Raw genomic sequence first — 24,928 nt, 5'->3', positions numbered from 1 at the left:
TTACAACCTGTAATTGAAATTGATTTTTATTTGGATTTCATGAAATGGATATACACAAAATAGTCCAAATTGGTGAAGTGAAATGAAAAAAAATAACTTGTTTCAAAGAATTCGAAACAATAAATAACGGAAAAGTGGTGCGTGCATATGTATTCACCCCCTTTGCTATGAAGCCCCTAAATAAGATCTGGTGCAACCAATTACCTTCAGAAGTCACATAATTAGTTAAATAAAGTCCACCTGTGTGCAATCTAAGTGTCACATGATCTCAGTATATATACACCTGTTCTGAAAGGCCCCAGAGTCTGCAACACCACTAAGCAAGGGGCACCACCAAGCAAGCGGCACCACGAAGACCAAGGAGCTCTCCAAACAGGTCAGGGACAAAGTTGTGGAGAAGTACAGATCAGGGTTGGGTTATAAAAAAATATCTGAAACTTTGAACATCCCACGGAGCGCCATTAAATCCATTATACATTTTCTTTTAAAGAATATGGCACCACAACAAACCTGCCAAGAGCGGGCCGCCCACCAAAACTCACGGACCAGGCAAGGAGGGCATTTATCAGAGGCAACAAAGAGACCAAAGATAACCCTGAAGGAGCTGCAAAGCTCCACAGCGGAGATTGGAGTATCTGTCCATAGGACCACTTTAAGCCGTACACTCCACAGAGCTGGGCTTTAGGGAAGAGTAGCCAGAAAAAAGCCATTGCTTAAAGAAAGAAATAAGCAAACACGTTTGGTGTTCGCCAAAAGGCATGTGGGAGACTCCCCAAACATATGGAAGAAGGTACTCTGGTCAGATGAGACAAAAATTGAGCTTTTCGCCAATCAAGGAAAACGATGTCTGGCGCAAACCCAACACCTCTCATCACCCCGAGAACACCATCGGCAGGGACTGGGAAACTGGTCAGAATTGAAGGAATGATGGATGGCGCTAAATACATGGAAATTCTTGAGGGAAACCTGTTTCAGTCTTCCAGAGATTTGAGACTGGGACGGAGGTTCACCTTCCAGCAGGACAATGACCCTAAGCATACTGCTAAAGCAACACTTGAGTGGTTTAAGGGTAAACATTTAAATGTCTTAGAATGGCCTAGTCAAAGCCCAGACCTCAATCCAATTGAGAATCTGTGGTATGACTAAGATTGCTGTACACCAGCGGAACCCATCCAACTTTAAGGAGCAGGAGCAGTTTTGCCTTGAAGAATGGGCAAAAATCCCAGTGGCTAGATGTGCCAAGCTTATAGAGACATACCCCAAGATACTTGCAGCTGTAATTGCTGCAAAAGGTGGCTCTATAAAGTATTTACTTTGAGGGGGTGAATAGTTATGCACGCTCAAGTGTTCTGTTTTGTTGTCTTATTTGTTGTTTGTTTCACAATTTTTTTTATTTTGCATCTTCAAAGTGGTAGGCATGTTGTGTAAATCAAAAGAACAAACCACTAAAAAATCCATTTTAATTCCAGGTTGTAAGGCAACAAAATAGGAAAAATGCCAAGGGGGGTGAATAATTTCGCAAGCCACTGTATCCCTCTAGTCTGTACAGACAACATTTACAGCTTGGACGTACAGCAGGTGTTACACTCCAATGATTTGTTGTAATATTCCTATATCGACAGAGGAATGAGTGAAGGGCGGTAACTCATTGCATGTGTGACATAGAACAGCAGATGAATGCGTTATTACAGATCTGTATTGTACTGTATAGATGGGTTGGTTGTTTAGCAACAAAACTGACACGTGAGCAACTATCGGGAAAAACAGACAGGGTTGGCTTAGACTGTTGACAACATGTAAACTATATTTAGTCTCCAAACGTTTATTGAAAATATAAATACATTTGCACCATGAGCACTTGTTGTCTCTCAAATACATCGTTACAGTTGTTGGTCAGCTAACTAAACATTTTAGCCGTATTAGCATTGACATCAGTCAAAACACCTCAAAACAAGACATGGTATCAAGAGCAAGATAAAACTTGCTGAAAAGAGCCACCTTCGATTCCCCACATGGCAGCTTCTTGTCATTGTTGCTAGCTATCTGGCCGTTCAGAAGCATAACACTGCACGGCCTTCCGGCCACATCGATGCGCACACATCATTTTCGTGACGTTGTCAGCCAACCCGTCTATGTGTCACAAGCAACAGGTCACAGCACAGTGATAGGGCTACAATTCCCAGTAAGTAAGCCTTGTCCAAGCCAGAATGGCCCATAGGGCATGAGCCTATCTCCTGTTTCTGTAGCGTGAGGCAGCTTGATGTGCATTTCAAGTACACCTCCTGGACAACGCCCAGTGCTTTACTGATCTAAATAGATTTACAGCATGATATACACTATTGGTGAAAACTTTTAGAAGACCTCAATTTTTCCAGTTTTTATTGAAATTCACACAGTTTAATGTCTTAATGTACCCTAAAATTAAAGCATAGAACAAATAAACAATTGGAGACAAAAAATTAATCATTGAATCGTTTTGTTTAACAAAATGTAATCTACATTTTTGACTCAAAGTAGCCACCTTTTGCAGACATAACAGCCGAACACACTCGTGGCATTCTTCTACAATGGAAATCAAATATTGTTCGGAAAGTTCTTCCCAACACTGTTGCAGAAGTTCCCACAAATGTGTTGCACTTGTAGGTTGCTTTGCTTTCACCCTTCTGCTCAGTTCATCCCAAACCAGCTTGATGGGGTTTAAGTCTGGAGACTGTGCTGGCCATTCCATGATTTGAAGCCTACAGTCTTGTTCTTTTCTTCTAAGGTGGTTCTGACATAGCCTGGAGGTATGTTTTGGGTCATTATCTTGCTGTTGGATGAACCCCTGACCAACCATGCGTACACCAGAGGGTATTGCAATGCGCTACAAAATGCTGTGGTAGCCGTTTTGGTTCAGGGTGCCACTCATTCTGTGCAAGTCTCTGACTCTGGATCAAGCAAAAGAGCCCCAGACCATCACGCTTCCTCCTTCATGTTTGACAGTTGGTGTCACACATTGAGGAACCATCCTTTCGCCTACTCGAAGGCGTACAAAAACCCTGCGTGATGAACTGAAGATTTCACATTTGTATTAATCGGTCCATAAGACCTTCTTCCAGTCTTCAGTAGTCCACTGGCGGTGTTTCATTGCCCAGGCAAGCCTCTTTCTTATTTTTCCATCTTAGCAATGGCTTTCTTACTGCCAATCGACCTGTCAAACCTGCAGCTCGAAGTCTTCTCTCCACAGTTGAAACTGAGACTTGCTTACTTCGACCAGTGTTAAGCTGTGCTTGACGCTGTTGTCCTATGAGCTGCCTATCACGCAAGCTGTTGACTCTCAGAAATGTGCCTTCTGATTCTGTTGTGGCTTTGGGTCTGCCAGACCTCTTCCTGTCAGAGTTTCCTCCAGTTTCCATGTGCCTTTTGACGGTGTAGGAAACTGTACTCACTGACACCTTGGCTTTCTTTGCAATTTCTCTAAAGGAAAGACCTACACTTTTAAGGGTTATAATGGTCAGTCTTGTCTTCCTTTGTTAATTGCCTTTTTCCTCGCCATTATAATAGCAATATACTACTTTCTGCAGTACAATACTGTCCAAATAATTCTTAAGAGGGTGTAGTAACACAGTCTGTTCCAACACTGCTTTTATACAGACAGAGGGTTTGGAAGTAATCAACAAAAGTTGGGACACCTGTAGGAATTGTTAGCATCAGCTTTCAAGGCTTAATTTACTTCCATTGCTGCAGAACAGCTGTAAGTTAACCCAATACTTGTTCCCTGAAAAAGGCATTTTTTTATAACTCTGAAATGTACATTATTTGTATATGTTTTTGGTAACCTAAACTTTTTTTTACCTCTGGCAGTTTACCGCTTACCTTTGTACCATTTCAGGTTATTCACTGGCCTTGAACTGCTTACATTTCAATAAAAACTGGAAAAATGGGGGTGTTCTAAAACTTTTGACCGGTAGTGTACATTTCTCCATTGCTCTACTCACCTGGTGAGGGCGGCTGGATCCTAGCCTGGTGCGCCTGGGCCTGTTTCTTGGTTTCTCCTGGTATCTCCAGTGGCGGCTCCTCTCCCCGCTCCACTTTACACTCGAAGGCAAACAGGTAATGGATGTACTGCTTCTTCAGAGAGCTGGCGGAGCTGCTGGATGTGCCCACGTTGAGGTGGGTGGACAGCTCCCTCCACTTCTTGCTCTTGTTCACCTGTAGAGGGAGGGGGGTGGGGGGGGGGCACATGGCCAACAGGAGAGTGAGCAACCAGAGCTGGGTATGAAAGCGTATATGATCTGGTAGCACTAGGATGGATGGGCGGCATAGGCCGTAGTGGAGAGAAGTAGTAGGATCAGGCGTACCAGGATTGGGTCAGGGACCAGGGTATATTTCTTGACTTGGTTATGTTGTTAAGAGGATAGGCCTAGATTTCGAACCAGGGTAGCACAACACTAGGAAGGACGGGCGGCAAGGGCTGTAGTGCAAACAAAATATTAAATCAATGCACACCAGGATTTGGTCAGTCTATTTTTTGCCTTAGTTATTTTGTTAGAGGATAGGCCTACATTTCAAGAGGCTGACAATTGGATGTGCATATATATATACACACAGTACCAGTCAAAGGTTTGGACAGACCTACTCATTCAAGTTTTTTTTTTTTTTTTTACTATTTTCTACATTGTAAAATAATAGTGAAGACTTCAAAACTATGAAATAACACATATGGAATCATGTAGTAACCAAAGAAGTGTTAAACAAATAAAAATATATTTGAGATTTGAGATTCTTCAAATAGCCACCCTTTGCTTTGATGACAGCTTTGCATTCTATCAACCAGCTTCATGAGGTAGTCACCTGGAATGCATTTCAATTAACAGCTGTGCTTTCTTAAAAGTTAATTTGTGGAATTTCTTTCCTTAATGCGTTTGAGCCAATCAGTTGTGTTGTGACAAGGTGGGGGGGGTAAAAGATAGCCCACAAAATCCATATTATGGCAGCTCAAATAAGCAAAGAGAAATGACAGTCCATCATTACTTTAAGACATGAAGGTCAGACAATACGGAAAATGTCAAGAACTTTGAAAGTTTCTTTAAGTGCAGTCACAAAAACAATTAAGTGCTATGATGAAACTGGCTCTCATGAGTACTGCCACAGGAATGGAAGACCCAGAGTTACCTCTGCTGCAGAGGATAAGTTCATTAGAGATACCAGCCTCAGAAATTGCAGCGCAAATAAATGCTTCACAGAGTTCAAGTAACAGACATCTCAACATCAACAGTTGAGGATACTGTGTGAATCAGGCCTTCATGGTCGATTTGCTGTAAAAAAATCACTACTAAAGGACACCAATAAGAAGAAGTGACTTGCTTGGGCCAAGAAACACAAGCAATGGACATTAGACCGGTGGAAATGTGTCCTTTGGTCCAATCTTTGTGGGACTCGGTGTGGGTGAACGGATGATCTCCGCATGTGTATTTCCCACCATAAAGCATGGATGAGGAGGTGTTATGGTGTGGTGGTGCTATGCTGGTGACACTGTCTGTGATTTATTTAGAATTCAAGGCACACTTAACCAGCATGGCTACCACAGCATTCTGCAGCGATACGCCATCCCATCTGGTTTGTGTTTAGTGGGACTATCATTTCATTTTCAACAGGACAATGACCCAACACACCTCAAGGCTGTGTAAGGGCTATTTTACCAAGAAGGAGAGTGATGGAGTGCTGCATCAGATGACCTGGCCTCCACAATCCCCCGACCTCAACCAAATTGAGATGGTTTGGGATGAGTTGGACCGCAGAGTGAAGGAAAAGCAGCCAACAAGTGCTCAGCATATGTGGGAACTCCTTCAAGACTGTTGGAAAAGCATTCCAGGTGAAACTGGTTGAGAGAATGCCAAGAGTGTGCAAAGCTGTCATCAAGGCAAAGGGTGGCTATTTGAAGAATCTCAAATATAAAATATATTTTGATTTGTTTAACACTTCGGTTACTAAACTCAGCAAAAAAAAGAAACCTCTCACTGTCAACTGCGTTTATTTTCAGCAAACTTAACATGTGTAAATATTTGTATGAACATAAGATTCAACAACTGAGACATAAACTGAACAAGTTCCACAGACATGTGACTTACAGAAATTGAATAATGTGTCCCTGAACAAAGGGGGGGGGGTCAAAATCAAAAGTAACAGTCAGTATCTGGTGTGGCCACCAGCTGCATTAAATACTGCAGTGCATCTCCTCCTCATGGACTGCACCATATTTGCCAGTTCTTGCTGTGAGATGTTACCCCACTCTTCCACCAAGGCACCTGCAAGTTCCCAGACATTTCTGGGGGGGAATGGCCCTAGCCCTCACCCTCCGATCCAACAGGTCCCAGACGTGCTCAATGGGATTGAGATCCGGGCTCTTCGCTGGCCATGGCAGAACACTGACATTCCTGTCTTGCAGGAAATCACGCACAGAATGAGCAGTATGGCTGGTGGCATTATCATGCTGGAGGGTCATGTCAGGATGAGCCTGCAGGAAGGGTACCACATGAGGGAGGAGGATGTCTTCCCTGTAATGCACAGCGTTGAGATTGCCTGCAATGACAACAAGCTCAGTCCGATGATGCTGTGACACACCGCCCCAGACGGACTCTCCACCTCGATCCCGCTCCAGAGTACAGGCCTCGGTGTAACGCTCATTCCTTCAACGATAAACGCAAATCCGACCATCAACCCTGGTGAGACAAAACCGCGACTCGTCAGTGAAGAGCACTTTTTGCCAGTTCTGTCTGGTCCAGCGATGGTGGGTTTGTGCCCATAGGTAACGTTGTTGCCGGTGATGTCTGGTGAGGACCTGCCTTACAACAGGCCTACAAGCCCTCAGTCCAGCCTCTCTCAGCCGATTGTGGACAGTCTGTGCACTGATGGAGGGATTGTGCGTTCCTGGTGTAACTCTGGCAGTTGTTTTGCCATCCTGTACCTGTCCCGCAGGTGTGATGTTCAGATGTACCAATCCTGTGCAGGTGTTGTTACACGCGGTCTGCCACTGCGAGGACGATCAGCTGTCCGTCCTGTCTCCCTATAGCGCTGTCTTAGGCGTCTCACAGTACGGACATTGCAATTTATTGACCTGGCCACATCTGCAGTCCTCATGCCTCCTTGCAGCATGCCTAAGGCACGTTCACGCAGATGAGCAGGGACCCTGGGCATCTTTATTTTGGTGTTTTTCAGAGTCAGTAGAAAGGCCTCTTTAGTGTACTAAGTTTTCATAAGTATGATTTAATTACCTACCGTCTGTAAGCTGTTAGTGTCTTAACGACCGTTCCACAGGTGCGTGTTCATTAATTGTTATTGGTTCAATGAACAAGCATGGGAAACTGTGTTTAAAGTCTTTACAATGAAGATCTGTGAAGTTATTTGGATTTCTACGAATTATCTTTGAAAGACAGGGTCCTGAAAAAGGGATGTTTCTTTTTTTGCAGAGTTTACATGATTCCATGTGTTATTTCATAGTTTTGATGTCTTCACTATTATTCTATAACGTAGAAAAAAGTCCCCCCCAAAAAAAAAAAAACTTGAATGAGGTGGTGTTCTACAACTTTTGACCGTTAGTGTATATATACATATTTTTTCCCCTTACTAAATAGCGATCTGTGACATAGGGTGCTGTCTGATGGAAATAAGCCAATTTTAGGACGTGTAGATGCACACTTGCTAAACCTACTGCCTACTGTTTCAAGTCTCCAGCCTATCATTCCTTCTGTGACCAACCAGCATTTCCCCCACTAATGGTTCAGATTGGGGGAGGGTAAGCTGATCCTAGACCTGTACCTAGGGGAAGCCACTTAGACTCACCATAGCCAAGCCTCCTATCTCTCGGACAGACAGGTAGAGGCGGCATAGGTCCAGGGGCTTCTTGCCCACGGCAGGCAGCATGGGTACGGGCGTGCCCCTCTCCTCCATGAAGGCAAGGTAGCGGTCCACCCACATTCTCCTCTCGGGCTCCCCGCCCATCTCATACAGGATGCGGATCTTCTCATTGGTCATGGTGGCCGGACTGGGCTTCTAAAGGGGCAGGGCATAGAGTAGAGGGGGGGGGGAGGTCAGTCAGGGCTACCACTGTTGTCATTGGTTATGGGCACTTTCATACAGACAGATGTGATCAACATACATGTTTACATTATTATACTTATTTGTTGTTGTATATTCCATTCAAGCCCAGTTGAATGGCAGCTATACAGCCAGGTAGGTCCCACAGCAGTCAACAGAAACAGAGCATCATGGTAAAAGTAGTTCTACCTACCCCATGTGACACAGGTACACTCACAGGATTGGCAGACTTTCTCATTAACACAATCAATCATCTGAACAATAATAAGCAATACAAACTAGAGCTTTTCATGTGATAAGAGAAGCATTTGAGATATTGTGGGGCAGCCGGACTGCCAGGTAACCAGCATCGTATGGGAAAGAGATAGGAGGAAAGAGTGTGTTAGAATGAAATCCTTTGTCCAGCTCCAATTGCATACAAGTCTTAATAAGAAAGTCTCGGTCACAAATAACATCACCACCACAATCACATTTCAGGCACAATGTCAAAAAACACAGATACAAAAAAAATCTATTAAAAACGACAAGCTGTTGGGAAAGAAAACGAAATAAATAACCAATAAAACAAATAAAAGTGCTTGTGGCACTTACAGGGCTGGTGGGGGTCTTTGGCCAGGCCCCAGCGCCAGCGGGGTGGCTGCTAATGATATCGCTGCTGTCCTCCACCCCGTGACAAGAGGACAGACTAGCAGGGCTGGGGGACAGGGGACATGGGGTGGGGGGCTTGGACATACACTGAGAGGAGCTGTAGCGGTCCTGCGACGGGGAATAGATAGGACAAAAACCAAAACGCACACGCACACACATGCGCAAAACACACACCGCACGCACACAACAGAGCCACGTGATGAGAGATGTCAGTCTGGCTTTCTTTATCCTTTACGGTCTCCCACACTTTCTCACAAACACACCGTCAAACACACATGCAGAAAGCATACCAACAGCAAAACCTTTCCTCAAAGACATCCTGTGAGTGAGCACTCAGCAGCCAGTGCATACACGTGTGTGTTTGTGTGTCTATCGTACAGGGAAATCTGAACCTGTATGCAACCTTTCGCCTGCCTCTCTCTCTCTGCGTTCCCCCCCTTTCTCTCCCTGAAGGCCTTCTCTCAGTCACATACACTTGGCATGGCTCTGGACAGAGAGCCTCCCCTGGAGTCTTTCAGGCAGGTTTGACTGGCTTCACAATATTCAAACACAATTGGAAAACCACACAGTGGAAACTACATGGCGAGGAGAGGCGCCATACAGACAGATAGAGCAACGGCATTCTAGGGCAGGCAGGCAGCCAAACAGAAGGAGGCAAGGAGCTTTAGCACCAAAGGCCACAGCCATTATTAATAGTACTCTTATGTTCTCACGAGTCGAAACATGAAGCCATGCTAGCTCCTGCTGCAGTCTTTGCCCTGACAGCAGAAACTCACAAAGCCAGGCAAATATAGGAGGAGTGATCATTAACTAGATTGAGACAGAACAGAAATAACAGAAGTTCCTCTCAGACAAGTTGGGCTGGCAGACGTCTTCAGTTTGTGATCAAGAGGCCTTTCTCACCAGCCGGTAATGAGGCGAACAGACTCAAATGAACGCGGAGGGAGAAAAGTTGTTCACATTCACACAACTCTGTCTGGAATTAAGAAGAGGAGTACAAATACCAAATACCAAGCTAAGCCATCGAGAGGGGAATTTGAAACGAGGGAGGGAGGGGGGGCGAAACGAAAAACTGAAAACCCCAAAAGAAGCTCTGACAAGAGAAAAAGGAACTCATGAGAGAGCATTGTGAACAGTAACAAGTTCTTTGCAGTCGGCTGGAGACAGGTTATTTTGGTATGCCTGTCTGTGTCACACATCCAAATCAGTCAAAAAGACAGACTCACTCATACAGTCATGAGTGGGGTAATAATGATGAACAATATGCTGAAAGAGAGTACGAAAAGCCTTTTTAATACGAAATGGCACTGCTATAAAGGAGCATTTATTTTGGAATCCACTCTCCCAGTAGGTATAGAAGAAGGCTATGATAGAGATACCGATCCGATCTCAGTGCTTCTTCCTTTAGAAAATCCTTACAACGACTCCATAATGTTTTTCTCAATTCTCTGTGTTCCTTTTTGTCTGCTGCATCGTTAGATGCTGTGTTTGATGCGCTTTGCCACATTCAGGTTCCTCATCCAAACACATGCATTATTAGGACATGCTTTGAGAGGTACTGGCAGGAAATGAGTATGTATAAAAGAGACGGAGAGGGAAAGCAGCTGCCTCTGTTAGAGCGGTAGCTCATACCTTGGGTTTAGGTGGTGGTTCGACGGCAGGGGCAGGAGTGTTGCCCTCCCTGTGCTGCTCTGGAGGTTTCTGTTTGGGGTCAGGGGGACCCACCATCCCCTCTCCTCCCATCTGCATGGGCCCTGTGGAGAGGGGAAAGGGGGTTAGTCTCTTGTGTCTGTCTGGTAGACATGTACAGAGATATTGGACATTGGGCTAGTTAGCTAGCCTGTTCCCAGATCTGTTTGTGTAGTGTAGCCAACTTATATGACCATGTGACCATATGAGTTAGCTACACAACACAAACAGATCTGGGAACAGGCTATTAGTTAGCTGCTTTGTCAGAGTGTATGTCACCGAGTGTGGCATACCTGAGGGTGGGGGTGCGTTGAAGAGCGGGTGGGGCCCCTGTGGGGTCATCCTTCCAGCGGTGTTGGCCCCTGGCTGCTGGCTGTAGAGGCCTCCAGGGCTGGGGCCCATTGGGTTCATGCCTGGGTGGTGGTGGGGCATGGGGGTAATTCCCTGCCTGAAAACCACAGAGCAAGAGTTTAGATTAGTCATTTATCATCACCTTAATACATAACATTATTACCAAAGGCATTATATTCATACCGTACAGTCGTGGTCAAAAGTTTTGAGAATTACACAAATATTAATATTCACAAAGTCTGCTGCCTCAGTTTTTATGATGGCAATTTGAATATACTCCAGAATGTTATGAAGAGTGATCAGATGAATTGCAATTAATTGCAAAGTCCCTCTTTGCCATGAAAATGAACATTATCCCCAAAAAACATTTCCACTGCATTTCAGCCCTGCCACAAAAGGACCAGCTGACATCATGTCAGTGATGTCAGATCCAGGCTCTGTCGCAGCCGGCCGCGACCGGGAGACTCATGGGCGGCGCACAATTGGCCCAGCGTCGTCCAGGGTAGGGGAGGGAATGGGCGGCAGGGATGTAGCTCAGTTGATATAGCATGGCGTTTGCAACGCCAGGGTTGTGGGTTCGATTCCCACGGGGGGCCAGTATAAAAAAATATATATATATGTGTTCACTAACTGTAAGTTGCTCTGGATAAGAGCGTCTGCTAAATGACTAAAATGTAATGTAAATGTATTCTCTCGTTAACACAGGTGAGACTGTGGACGAGGACAAGGCTGGAGATCACTCTGTCATGCTGATTGAGTTAGAATTACAGACTGGAAGCTTTAAAAGGAGGGTGTTAACCATGGTTACCTGCAAGGAAACACGTGCCGTCATCATTGCTTTGCACAAAAATGGCTTCACAGGCAAGGATATTGCTGCTAGTAAGATTGCACCTAAATCAACCATTTATCGGATCATCAAGAACTTCAAGGAGAGAGGTACAATTGTTGTGAAGGCTTCAGGGCGCCCAAGAAAGTCCAGCAAGCGCCAGGACCGTCTCCTAAAGTTGATTCAGCTGTGGGATCGGGGCACCACCAGTGCAGAGCTTGCTCAGGAATGGCAGCAGGCTGGTGTGAGTGCATCTGCATGCACAGTGAGGCGAAGACTTTTGGAGGATGGCCTGGTGTCAAGAAGAGCAGCGAGGATGCCACTTCTCTCCAGGAAAAACATCAGGGACAGACTGATATTCTGTAAAAGGTACAGGGATTAGACTGCTGAGGACTGGGGTAAAGTCATTTTCTTTCCGATTGTTTGGGGCATCCGGAAAACACCTTGTCCGGAGAAGACAAGGTGAGTGCTACCATCAGTCCTGTGTCATGCCAACAGTAAAGCATCCTGAGACCATTCATGGGTGGGGTTGCTTCTCAGCCAAGGGAGTGGGCTCACTCACAATTTTTCCTAAGAACACATCCATGAATAAAGAATGGTACCAACACATCCTCCGAGAGCAACTTCTCCCAACCATCCAAGAACAGTTTGGTGACGACCAATGCCTTTTCCAGCATGATGGAGCATCTTGCCATAAGGCAAAAGTGATAACTAAGTGGCTCGGGGAACAGAACATCGTCATTTTGGGTCCATAGCCAGGAAACTCCCCAGACCTTAATCCCATTGAGAACTTGTGGTCAATCCTCAAGAGGCGGGTGGACAAACAAAAACCCACAAATTCTGACAAACTCCAAGTATTGATTATGCAAGAATGGGTTGCCATCAGTCAGGATGTGGCCCAGAAGTTAATTGACAGCATGCCAGGGCGGATTGCAGAAGTCTTGAAAAAGAAGGGTCAACACTGCAAATATTGACTCTTTGCATAAACTTAATGTAATTGTCAATAAAAGCCTTTGACACTTACGGAATGCTTGTAATGATACTTCAGTATACCATAGTAACATCTGACAAAAATATCTAAAAACACTGAAGCAGCAAACTTTGTGAAGACCAATACTTATGTCATTCTCAAAACTTTTGACCACGACTGTACATTAAACTATCAGTGGAGGCTAGTGAGGGGAGGACAGCTCACAGTTTTGGCTGGAATGGAATGAATGGAACAGTATCAAACACAGGGAAACCATATTCATTCCGGTTCAGCCATTACTATGAGTCAGCCACCTCTGTTATACAGTACTTTCAAGTTGAACTGACGGACAGATGGACAGACAGACACATAGGTAGATGGAGGTATTTTAGTTGTGAGCAAGAGACAATATGAATAATGCATGTTGGTAATCAAAAGCAGTGCAACAGCAGCTTTTCTCAACGACACAAAAGGTAACACGCTGTTAAAACAGAAGGAGAGAGAAGAAACATCTACAACATTAAATCCTGGGGGAAATAATATCCACATCAAAAGGCTGGGGAGCAGTGAGAAGAAGAAACACCATTTATTTACTGCTCTTTTCCCACCCACCATCAGGCTCCCTGGGTGCTGAGCGACACACAGAGGGTGCATCCTAATTATGTCTTCTTCCTCCCAAAGTGTGCACTCGTTCACTTCCTTTAACTTATTTTAAAGGAAATGGCTGTTATAAGAAATATGGTGGAAACTCTCTCTAGCTCATGCCTCCACCAATCCAATGCTTTTAAAATGTGTGGGAAGTAGTGAATGAGTGCACACTTCAGGAGAAAGGAAAGATTATTGGGACGTACCCAAACAGACAGCACACACCTTGATTCTTCCCTCTTCATTTCCCTTTGAGGGGAAATTAAATGAGTAACATGTCCCTGACCTCTATTGGAGTAACACTTCCATACCCAACCAGTTTACCATTATTGGAGTCCCAAATAGCATCATATTCCCTACATAGTGCACTACTTTTGACCAGGGCCCAAAATGCTCTAGTAAACATGGTGCACTATGTAGAGAACAGGGTGCCATTTGGGATACAACCATTGTCTCCCACCACCATACCAACATCCATCCCCCGCCAACCCACTGTAACTCACTGAGGCTAATAATGAGACAATCTAGATTACCAATTAAATCAATACTAAACTAATGTACAGTGGGGAAAAAAAGTATTTAGTCAGCCACCAATTGTGCAAGTTCTCCCACTTAAAAAGATGAGAGAGGCCTGTAATTTTCATCATAGGTACACGTCAACTATGACAGACAAATTAAGAAAAAAAATTCCAGAAAATCACACTGTAGGATTTTTAATGAATTTATTTGCAAATGATGGTGGAAAATAAGTATTTGGTCACCTACAAACAAGCAAGATTTCTGGCTCTCACAGACCTGTAACTTCTTCTTTAAGAGGCTCCTCTGTCCTCCACTCGTTACCTGTATTAATAGCACCTGTTTGAACTTGTTATCAGTATAAAAGACACCTGTCCACAACCTCAAACAGTCACACTCCAAACTCCACTATGGCCAAGACCAAAGAGCTGTCAAAGGACACCAGAAACAAAATTGTAGACCTGCACCAGGCTGGGAAGACTGAATCTGCAATAGGTGAGCAGCTTGGTTTGAAGAAATCAACTGTGGGAGCAATTATTAGGAAATGGAAGACATACAAGACCACTGATAATCTCCCTCGATCTGGGGCTCCACGCAAGATCTCACCCCGTGGGGTCAAAATTATCACAAGAACGGTGAGCAAAAATCCCAGAACCACACGGGGGACCTAGTGAATGACCTGCAGAGAGCTGGGACCAAAGTAACAAAGCCTACCATCAGTAACACACTACGCCGCCAGGGACTCAAATCCTGCAGTTCCAGACGTGTCCCCCCTGCTTAAGCCAGTACATGTCCAGGCCCGTCTGAAGTTTGCTAGAGTGCATTTGGATGATCCAGAAGAGGATTGGGAGAATGTCATATGGTCAGATGAAACCAAAATATAACTTTTTGGTAAAAACTCAACTCATCGTGTTTGGAGAACAAAGAATGCTGAGTTGCATCCAAAGAACACCATACCTACTGTGAAGCATGGGGGTGTAAACATCATGCTTTGGGGCTGTTTTTCTGCAAAGGGACCAGGACGACTGATCCGTGTAAAGGAAAGAATGAATGGGGCCATGTATCGTGAGATTTTGAGTGAAAACCTCCTTCCATCAGCAAGGGCATTGAAGATGAAACGTGGCTGGGTCTTTCAGCATGACAATGATCCCAAACACACTGCCCGGGCAACGAAGGAGTGGCTTCGTAAGAAGCATTTCAAGGTCCTGGAGTGGCCTAGCCAGTCTCCAGATCTCAACCCCATAGAAAATCTTTGAGGGAGTTGAAAGTCCGTGTTGCCCAGCGACAGCCCCAAAACATCACTGCTCTAGAGGAGATCTGCATGGAGGAATGGGCCAAAATAGTGTGTGAAAACCTTGTGAAGACTTACAGAAAACGTTTGACCTGTGTCATTGCCAACAAAGGGTATATAACAAAGTATTGAGAAACTTTTGTTATTGACCAAATACTTATTTTCCACCATAATTTGCAAATAAATTCATTAAAAAATCCTACAATGTGATTTTCTGGATTTTTTTTTTTTTTTTGTCTGTCATAGTTGACGTGTACCTATGATGAAAATTAAAGGCCTCTCTCATCTTTTTAAGTGGGAGAACTTGCACAATTGGTGGCTGACTAAATACTTTTTTTCCCCACTGTAGCTAACAATCCAATCAATGCTACAGGGGATTGGACTTACCTTCCCTCTCTCACTCTGTCTGACAGGAATGTTCCCCCTCATTTTTTAGGCACTGAGCAAATTTCAGGTCTCCTGAGCGCAAACTTGAACATTGTGAAAATTCTGTGCAACTTCCAGCACGCGTTTACTGTGAACACTGAGGCTGTACCCGCTTTAAGTTACAGTTTCAGACAGTGGTCAAGTAGGCTACTGTGGCTATTTGATAACGCAGGCCTACCAGAGTGGTCTACCATCAAAAACAATGGAATGCATCCCATAACATTTTAACATGGAAATAGATGTTCTATCATTCAGTCTACAGTAGCAGCCAATGTGTGGTGTTCAATGTAGGCCTACATTCCATAAGACTTTTGAAAAAAACATGCAGGGCTTGACATTAACCCGTTGATCAACTTGTCCTTCAGACAACGAGGTGACTGAAAATGTTGTGTTGTTTGATGCAAGAAACCACTTTACCATTATTAAAGAGAATCAGACAAATGTTCCTACCCTCTGCCTATTGGCTACTTAGATTTTTCACACCTGTCTCAAAACACTGCCCCTTTAAGACAAAAAAAGCTCTTTACCTGACTGGCTTTTCAAAGATGTCTAGAAATGTACACATTTTGTGCTCTTTTGGAAGCAATCACTCCCCCATTGCTGACTACAATTTATCTATAACTGGGCTAATAGCTCACTAACTAGCAAAGGATATGAACAAATGTGCACACGTGGCTACATTCAGCTCTCGCTTTGATCTCAAAACAAAAGCATCTACTCACGACTGCTCATACTGTAAACACAGTCCAGTCCAAAGTGAATGGCACAGATCCATATATGGCAATGGTCTATTTACATATAGGCCTAATGCAGCTCTGATTGGTTATGCCGCACCGGTCTGTGTAGAGTAGGGGCTGAGTGGTGCCTGTCAATGCAATAGAATCCTACTCCGATGCGTTCTGCCTACAACAAAATCTCTTGCATAGTTCGTTTTGTTTCATTGAAAGTGGCTAATATTGCATTGATTCGATCACAATTCCCACAGTAAAGGGAAAAGTTGATAGTGTTAACTAAGGGGGAAAACTCTAGAAAGTTGAGCGAAGTTCAATCTCGTGCTTCTCTGCACGGGCTGATATTTCTTCTGTGTGGCAGTCCCGGGGGAGCTGCGAGCCCGCACGCAGCTTAGAGGGAACACTGACAGTCTCACTAATAGTATATCCAATCCTTTTGAGTTGCCCATGTTTTATTTCAAACAAGTTCTGAATTTCTAAATCAGCATTGTTCATTTTTGACTTTGCAGGTTCATAATATTGCTTGACTTTTTCTCTGATTTGTCAAGGGATTTCTTCGAAGGTGCAAGACATACAAATAAATTATTGTACACATCCGCTGGTCTCTGACAAAGCCATGCAGTAGCAGGAGATAAAACATGCCCATGTTTACTGGCCACAGTGGCCAGGTCAGTATCACAGCCCACAGTCGAGGATTGGGACTCCTGTGCAGTAGAGCCCCAGTGGAGCCCAGGGTTAGTCTGTCTGAGTGAGTCGGGGAGAGTGTCTCCAGAGCAGCCCAGGGTTAGGTTAGTGCTGTGACCAGTGGACAGCACCATGCAGAGTCTGTATTACAGACTGCAGCCGTGACACTGACACCTACCCGTACTGCTCAGCCTGCTGCATCATGGGATGGATATGTCTCTTTGCACTGCTGACCTGGGGGTGGTGGGAAGGAGAGTGGGGAGGGTGATGGGGTCGGGGATGGGGGTGTGGGGAGGTTTGGGGGTGATGATGGGGATGGGGGTGAGGGGTGGGGCTGATGATGGGGCTGGGGGTGGTTAGAGGGAGAGGAGGGAAAGTGATGGGGTTGAGGGTGAGGATGGGGTTGAGGGTGAGGGGTGTGGATGGGGTTGAGGGTGAGAGTGGGGCTGAGGATGGGGGCTGTGTTGGGGATGAGGATGGGGGCTGTGTTGGGGATGAGGATGGGGGCTGTGTTGGGGATGAGGATGGGGGCTGTGTTGGGGATGGGTGTGTGGGGAGGTTTGGGGGTGATAATGGGGATGGGGTTGAAGGTGAGGATGGGGGCTGTGTTGGGGATGGGGTTGAGGGTGTGGGGAGGTTTGTGGGTGGGGATGGGGGGAGGGAGAGAGGGGAGGACGTGCCCCAGGCCAAGACTGGCTGGGGTAGGCAGGGGAGCGCATGTAGGGAGGCCTGGAATGAGGGACGGAAGGAGAAGAAGTCTCTTTGGTTTCCAAAGTCATACAGAGACATGAGGAAAAAGTCTGTAACGTTGTTTAGTACACACCTCATAACCTTGGTGTGTGAAAGATGGGTGGATGCGGGGTGTGGAGGAGTGAATGTGAACTTATGTGTAAGTATAGCCCTTGGTTGCATCCCAAATGGCACAATATCCCCTACGTAGTACACTACATTTGACCAGAGCCATATGGGCCATGGTAAAAAAATAAAATAGTGCACTATATAGGGGGTAGGGTGTAATTTGGGACGCATCCTATATGCATGTATAACCCTTCTGTGGCCCTCCCTCCCTGGCCCCTGTCCTGACTCACCGGCCCTGGGCAGAGGGGTTGGGACCAGCGTTTGGACCCTGCATGGTGTTGGGGCCGGGTCCTGCCTCGTGGCCCGGCTTGCGATTAATGTTGGGCAGGGGCGGTCTCATGCCCTGACCCTGTCCGGCAGGCTGCGGCATGCTGGGAGAGGTGGGGGCCATGGTGTTGGTGGTGGCACAGGGGTAGGGGCGCCCGCTGGCCACCAGACCCAAGCCTCGCCCGGCGGGCATGGAGCCACAGGGCTGTCCGGGGCCCTGGCCATGCATGGGGCTGCTGGCATTCATGCCCAAACTGTTGCTCATGCCAGGGCCTGGGCCGCTGTAGTTGGCACTGGGAGCCCCGCCGTAGTTCGGGGGTCTGGGGTAGTTACCTAGAGACAGAGAAATACAGTAACTCATCAGGACTGAGAATCATCAGCTCGATTCACGGACACTTCATTCACCTATCCATGTTAATACTTTCAAAAGCAGGGGCCCTGGTCAAAAGTAGTGCACTACAGAGGGAATAGGATGCTATTTGGGATATAAGCTATGTGATGTGAACAGAGCATTGCCTCATGTTCCTCTGTTCCACCTATGTTCTCTACTTCAGCCAGACCGGTTACTTTCACAATCTGTCATAGTGTATTTCACAAACGCTTTTGTCATGTGAGACTTCCAAAAATACATCATCTCGGCCGTGGCTTTGGAGGGAGAGCTGCCATTTTGGCTCTTCCTGGAGTTATTCTTGGTCTGCCCCTATAACGAGCTCTGTTCACAGGAGAAGAGGATGAGAGAAAGTGAAGGGAGAGGGGGGCAGGTAGGGAGGAAAGTGGAGGGAGAGAACAGAAGAACAGAAGAGAGAAGAAGCGAAAAGAACAGAAGAGGGGGATGAGAGTATAGGAGAGGGAGAGGGTAGGCCTAAGCCCTGGCTGCCAGTCAGAAACTGTTAAGCGTGAAAAAGCCAGCAGCGTGGGCAGTTCAAACCGGTGCGCCTGGCACATACTACTATACCCCGTTCAAAGGCACTTAAATATTTTGTCTGAACGGCACACATACACAATCCATGTCTCAATTGTCTCAAGGCTTAAAAATCCTTCTTTAACCTGTCTCCTCCCCTTCATCTACACTGATTGAAGTGGATTTAACAAGTGACATCAATAAGGGATCATAGCTTTCACCTGGATTCACCTGGTCAGTATGTTTTGTACACTCGGTGTATATGGAAATTATCTGGCAGCGTCAGCTCCTCTGTAGAGTCATGTTAATTCCAGAATCCCCCTGGGGAACACGGGGTGTGACCAGTGATGTATTTAAACCCTGGATTGCTAATGCTATCTATGTATTGGTCAATGAGAGGCTGTGAAGCCACTGGTCGGCCATATTGGCACTCCCCAGAAGGTGCAGTCCTCCATAGGAATTAATGAAATTCTACACTATTTCCGAATGTTTCAAGGACAAAATGACATGTATTTAAGTATTTTTTGTTGTAGTGGGGAGTGTAACATTAGAACTTATTAGAAATTATACTGTAAGGAAAATTGTAATATATTTGTTCATTTTCATGTTTAGCTCACACATAATTTTAAAGTATCTATTAAGGTGTCTGTAATAGAATAAATGTGGTAAAAACAAAAGGTAGACATTAATAAATGCATTTCTATATATTCACAAATATTTTTTACAATGGTGGGGGAGTGCCAAGATGGAAGCGCGGTGGCTTCAAAACAGCGCCCCCGTCAGTCATCTAATGTACAGTTGAAGTCGGAACATTACATACACTTAGGTTTGAGTCATTAAAACTAGTTTTTCAACCACTCCACAAATTTCTTGTTAACAAACTATAGTTTTGGCAAGTCGGTTAGGACATCTACTTTGTGCATGACACAAGTAATCTTTCCAACAATTGTTTACAGACAGATTATTTCACTTATAATTCACTGTATCACAATTCCAGTGGGTCAGAAGTTTACATACACTAAGTTGACTGTGCCTTTAAACAGCTTGGAAAACTCCAGAAAATGATGTCATGGCTTTAGAAGCTTCTGATAGGCTAATTGACTGACATCATTTGAGTCAATTGGAGGTGTACCTGTGGATGTATTTCAAGGCCTACCTTCAAACTCAGTGCCTCTTTGCTTGACAGCTTGGGAAAATCTAAAGAAATCAGCCAAGATCTCAGGAAAAAATTGTAGACCTCCACAAGTCTGGTTCATCCTTGGGAGCAATTTCCAAACGCCTGAAGGTACCACGTTCATCTGTACAAACAATAGTACGCAAGTATAAACACCATGGGACCACGCAGCCGTCATACCGCTCAGGAAGGAGACGTGTTCTGTCTCCTAGAGATGAACGTACTTTGGTGCGAAAAGTGCAAATCAATCCCAGAACAACAGCAAAGGACCTTGTGAAGATGCTGGAGGAAACGGGTACAAAAGGATCTATATCCACAGTAATACAAGTCCTATATCGACATAACCTGAAAGGCCGCTCAGCAAGGAAGAAGCTACTGCTCCAAAACCGCCATAAAAAAGCCAGACTACGTTTTGCAACCGCACATGGGGACAAAGATCAAACTTTTTGGAGAAATGTCCTCTGGTCTGATGAAACAAAAATAGAACTGTTTGGCCATAATGACCATCGTTATGTTTGGAAGAAAAGGGGGGACGCTTGCAAGCCGAAGAACACCATCCCAACCGTGAACCACGGGGGTGGCAGCATCATGCTGTGGGGGTGCTTTGCTGCTGGAGGGACTGGTGCACTTCACAAAATAGATGGCATCATGAGGAAGGAATATTATGTGGATATATTGAAGCAACATCTCAAGACATCAGTCAGGAAGTTAAAGCTTGGTCGCAAATGGGTCTTCCAAATGGACAATGATCCCAAGCATACTTCCAAAGTTGTGGCAAAATGGCTTAAGGACAACAAAGTCAAGGTATTGGAGTGGCCATCACAAAGCCCTGACCTCAATCCTATAGAAAATGTGTGGGCAAAACTGAAAAAGCGTGTGCGAGCAAGGAGGCCTACAAACCTGACTCAGTTACACCAGCTCTGTCAGGAGGAATGGGCCAAAATTCACCCAACTTATTGTGGGAAGCTTGTGGAAGGCTACCTGAAACGTTTGACCAAAGTTAAACAATTTAAAGGCAATGCTACCAAATACTAATTGAGTGTATGTAAACTTCTGACCCACTGGGAATGTGATGAAAGAAATAAAAGCTGAAAGAAATAATTCTCTACTATTATCCTGACATTTCACATTCTTAAAATAAATTGGTGATCCTAACTGAACTAAGACAGGTAATTCTAACTAGGATTAAATGTCAGGGATTGTGAAAAACTGAGTTTAAATGTATTTGTCTAAGGTGTATGTAAACTTCCGACTTCAACTGTATATACACTGAACAAAAATATAAAACGCAACATTCAACAATTTCAAAGATTTTACTGAGTTACAGTTCATATAAGTAAATCAGTCAATTGAAATAAATGAATTAGGCCCTAATCTATGGATTTCACATGACTGGGAATACAGATATTCATCCGTTGGTCAAAAAAAGTAGGGGCGTGGATCAGAAAACCAGTCAGTATCTGGCGTGACCACCATTTGCCTCTCCTTCGCATAGAGTTGATCAGGCTGTTGATTGTGGCCTGTGGAATGTTATCCCACTCCTCTTCAATGTCTGTGTGAAGTTGCTGGATATTGGCGGGAACTGGAACACGCTGTTGTACACGTAAATCCAGAGCATCCCAAACATGTTCAATGGGTGACATGTCTGGTGAGTATGCAGGCCATGGAAGAACTGGGACATTTTCAGCTTCCAGGAGTTGTTCACAGATCCTTACGACATGGGGCCGTGCATTATCATGCGGAAACATGAGGTGATGGCGGCGGATGAATGGCACGACAATGGGCCTCTGGATCTCGTCATTCAAATAGTCATCGATAAAATGCATTTGTGTTCATTGTCCTTAGCTTATGCCTGCCCATACCATAACCCCACCGCCACCATGGAGCACTCTGTTCACAATGTTGACATCAGCAAACCGCTCGCCCACACAATGCCATAGTGGTCTGTGGTTGTGAGGCCGGTTGGACGTACTGCCAAATTCTCAAAAACGACGTTGGAGGCAGCTTTTGGTAGAGAAATGAACATTACATTCTCTGGCAACACCTCTGGTGGACATTCCTGCAGTCAGCATGCCAATTGCACGCTCCCTCAAAACCTGAGAAATATGTGGCATTGCGCTGTGTGACAAAACTGCACATTTTAGAGTGGCCTTTTATTGTCCCCAGCACAAGGTGTGCCTGTGTAATTATCAAGCTGTTTAATCAGCTTCTTGATATGCCACACATGTCAGGTGGATAGATTATCTTGGCAAATGAGAAATGCTTACTATAACAGGGATGTAAACAAATTCGGGCACAACATTTTAGAGAAATAAGCTTTTTGTGTGTATGGAACATTTCTGGGATCTTTTATTTCAACACTTTACACATTTTTGTTCAGTGTATAAATCTTTGTGTGTGACACAGATCAGAGACTAGGTAAACCCCCCACCCTCTATATGCTCCCTCCACCTCCACAGAAACATAGTCTGGAGTCCCAAATGGCACCCTATTCCCTATATGGTGCACTACTTTTGACCAGGGCCCATAGGGACATGTACTGCTCAGGGCTGTTGCATAGATGCTTATAGATAGTTGTGAAGGGGACCTCTGTTTTAGGCTTTCTTTAGGGGTGAGACATTGGAATCGAGTTATTTGAATTACTGGAGACATGCAGCGCGTCGCCAACCCTTTGGTTGACTGGATGAAAGCCTAGTGTGCAGCAATCATCAATCTACTCTGTTGTTTCAGCTGAGGAAGAAAACCAACCCATGAACGAATGTGTGTGTGCGTGAGTATGGGGTCATGTGCGTACTCATCTGGAGCGGGGGCTCACACACACATTGGGTCATTATAGTAATCCATCTCATGTGTTGTGCCTTTATGATGAATGCGTGGCCAATGTGTGTGTGTGTGTTTTCATAGCTCTGGTCCTCGCCCCCACCCTCTCTCCCTGCTCCAGGAGCCTGATTAATAGTCCTTGCTGCTCTGTGTGTGCGCCACTGCTCTGCTCTGTTGCCCTGCTAGGCCTGGAGTCTGGCTCTGAACACCTCACACTAGACCTGGGTTCAAATACTATTTGAAATCTTTCAGATACTTTGAGCATTTGCATTAGCCCACCTGGAGTGCCAGGTTGGAGGGGTTTGGAGTTTTGGGACCATTCTATTGGTTCCATTGCTCCAGGCAAGCTCAATCAAGCCCAGATAAAGTATTTGAACCCAGGTCTGCTGGATAGCACAGCCAGCCACAGAGAAAGAGATGGAACAACTCTCCTCCATTACCCCAGCCCTGACACACACACACAGAGACGAGAGGGAGAAAGAGAGAGAGAGAGAGAGAGAGAGAGACATGGAGTACAGTATATGTAGAGAATGGGAAATGTGGAGGTTGATTGGAGATTTACTTTGCTGTGGAAAAAAGCCCAGCTCTCTCCAACCTGTAGAAACGTGTGTTGGAGTTGGGCCACAGGATAGTCACAGCACTGCCACCATTCCACTAGGCAGCAGGTAGCCTAGCGGTTAGAGCGTTGGGTCAGTTACCGAAAGGTTGCTGATTCAAATCCCCGACCCAACAAGGTGGAACAAATCTGCCGATGTGCCCTTGAGCAAGGCACTTAACCCTAATTCTGTAAGTCGCTCTGGGTAAGAGCGTCTGCTAAAATAGTACAATTTAAATGTAAAATATAGCCTGCTGCTTCAGGGGGGGGGAGAGTGTCCCCTATCCACACACTAACCCCAGCAGGCTGCTCTTCTCCCATACTGTATATAACTGTTAGGAATTTGTATTGTGAATTGTCTACTGTATGCATTGTTCTTGTCCTTTTTCTTAAACGCCATTTTAAACATGTACATGACATTGCAACAAATGTTTCCCACGGGGAAAATTACGTGAGTTAAGCAAATATTTAGTCCTTCTATAGCCCAGGCTAGGGTGAACAAAAGGGCTACACTGTCTTACTGGGCACCGACATACTCATCAGTCTCTAGCGCGGAGGAAGTGCTCCTAGACTCTGATCTTAGGTCAGTTTAGCATTTCCACTAATGGTTAAGGTTAGGATTGGGGGAGGGGAAGCTGATCCTAGTTCTGTACCTCGGGGAAACTTCACCCTGGATCGGAATATTACCTTGGGGGCCGTAATGGCCGGTCTGGGATCCGAACGAGGGGCCAGGGCCCCCCTGCTGCTGCTGATAGGAGCCCGGGTGCATGGAGCCCCCCGGGGAGGGGTGAGGGGACATGGGGGGCCCCTGGCCTGACTGCTGGGGGCCTGGGGTGTTCCGCTGCATGGCAGGTGGGAACCCTGCAGGGAGGGACAGGGAGATAATCTGTTAAATTCATTCAAATTGAGAACAGAACTACAGGAAGGTTAGAATGGGGGTACATTTTGCTTTCATAGACTCAATGATTTGAAAACCCAATTGTCAATTTAGCAATTCTGTTCAATTTAAGTGAACTCACCTCAATTGAATGGTAACACTTAGCCTTGTCTGTTGAAAAGTACTACCAAATGCTACACCGAACGACCAAATAAACATTTAAATTGATCTGAATGGGGCGCCAAATACCACAAGAGCTAATACAGCCGCCCGGCTGCCGCAGAAAAGGTCTCTCATCTGTTTGAAAGGTGAACTTTTCATCTCACTTGATCAAAACCACGTCTAAGGGCACAGTAGTGAGAAAACCATTTGAATACAGTACCTCACTACCACTTAAAGGGATAGTTCACCCAAATGACATCCTGTTTCCTTACCCTGTATCAGTGTTTCCGTTAGCCGGTAATAGCCAGCTTTTCTCCGATAAAAAAAATGAAAAGCCGATAAATATAATTGCTGCTGTTCAATTGTCTGGGAGCAAAAAATTATCCCATTGCGAAATAATGCATTTTAGCCAATTAATCGA

At 45.2% G+C, this 24,928-nt stretch overlaps 1 protein-coding gene across 5 annotated transcripts in view; it reads right to left on the bottom strand.

Annotated features, from left to right (window-relative positions):
* The window catches only part of LOC121549068 (AT-rich interactive domain-containing protein 1B), a 132,230-nt gene that overhangs the window by 13,192 nt on the left and 94,110 nt on the right, over positions 1-24,928 (bottom strand). For all 5 annotated transcript variants that reach the window (XM_041860886.2, XM_041860888.2, XM_041860887.2 and 2 more), the window contains 6 exons: positions 24,156-24,329; positions 17,942-18,311; positions 10,707-10,861; positions 10,357-10,478; positions 7,822-8,031; positions 3,978-4,191 (listed from right to left, as the gene is read on the bottom strand). In XM_041860886.2, the coding sequence (XP_041716820.1) occupies positions 3,978-4,191; positions 7,822-8,031; positions 10,357-10,478; positions 10,707-10,861; positions 17,942-18,311; positions 24,156-24,329 (1,245 nt within the window). The remainder of the gene's footprint in view (positions 1-3,977; positions 4,192-7,821; positions 8,032-10,356; positions 10,479-10,706; positions 10,862-17,941; positions 18,312-24,155; positions 24,330-24,928) is intronic.

Source organism: Coregonus clupeaformis, chromosome 33 (genome assembly GCF_020615455.1).
Source record: "Coregonus clupeaformis isolate EN_2021a chromosome 33, ASM2061545v1, whole genome shotgun sequence".
NCBI classification, from domain to species: Eukaryota; Metazoa; Chordata; class Actinopteri; order Salmoniformes; family Salmonidae; genus Coregonus; species Coregonus clupeaformis.
Note: the sequence above shows the minus strand (reverse complement) of the source record. Positions and strands in the feature narration are given on the sequence as shown.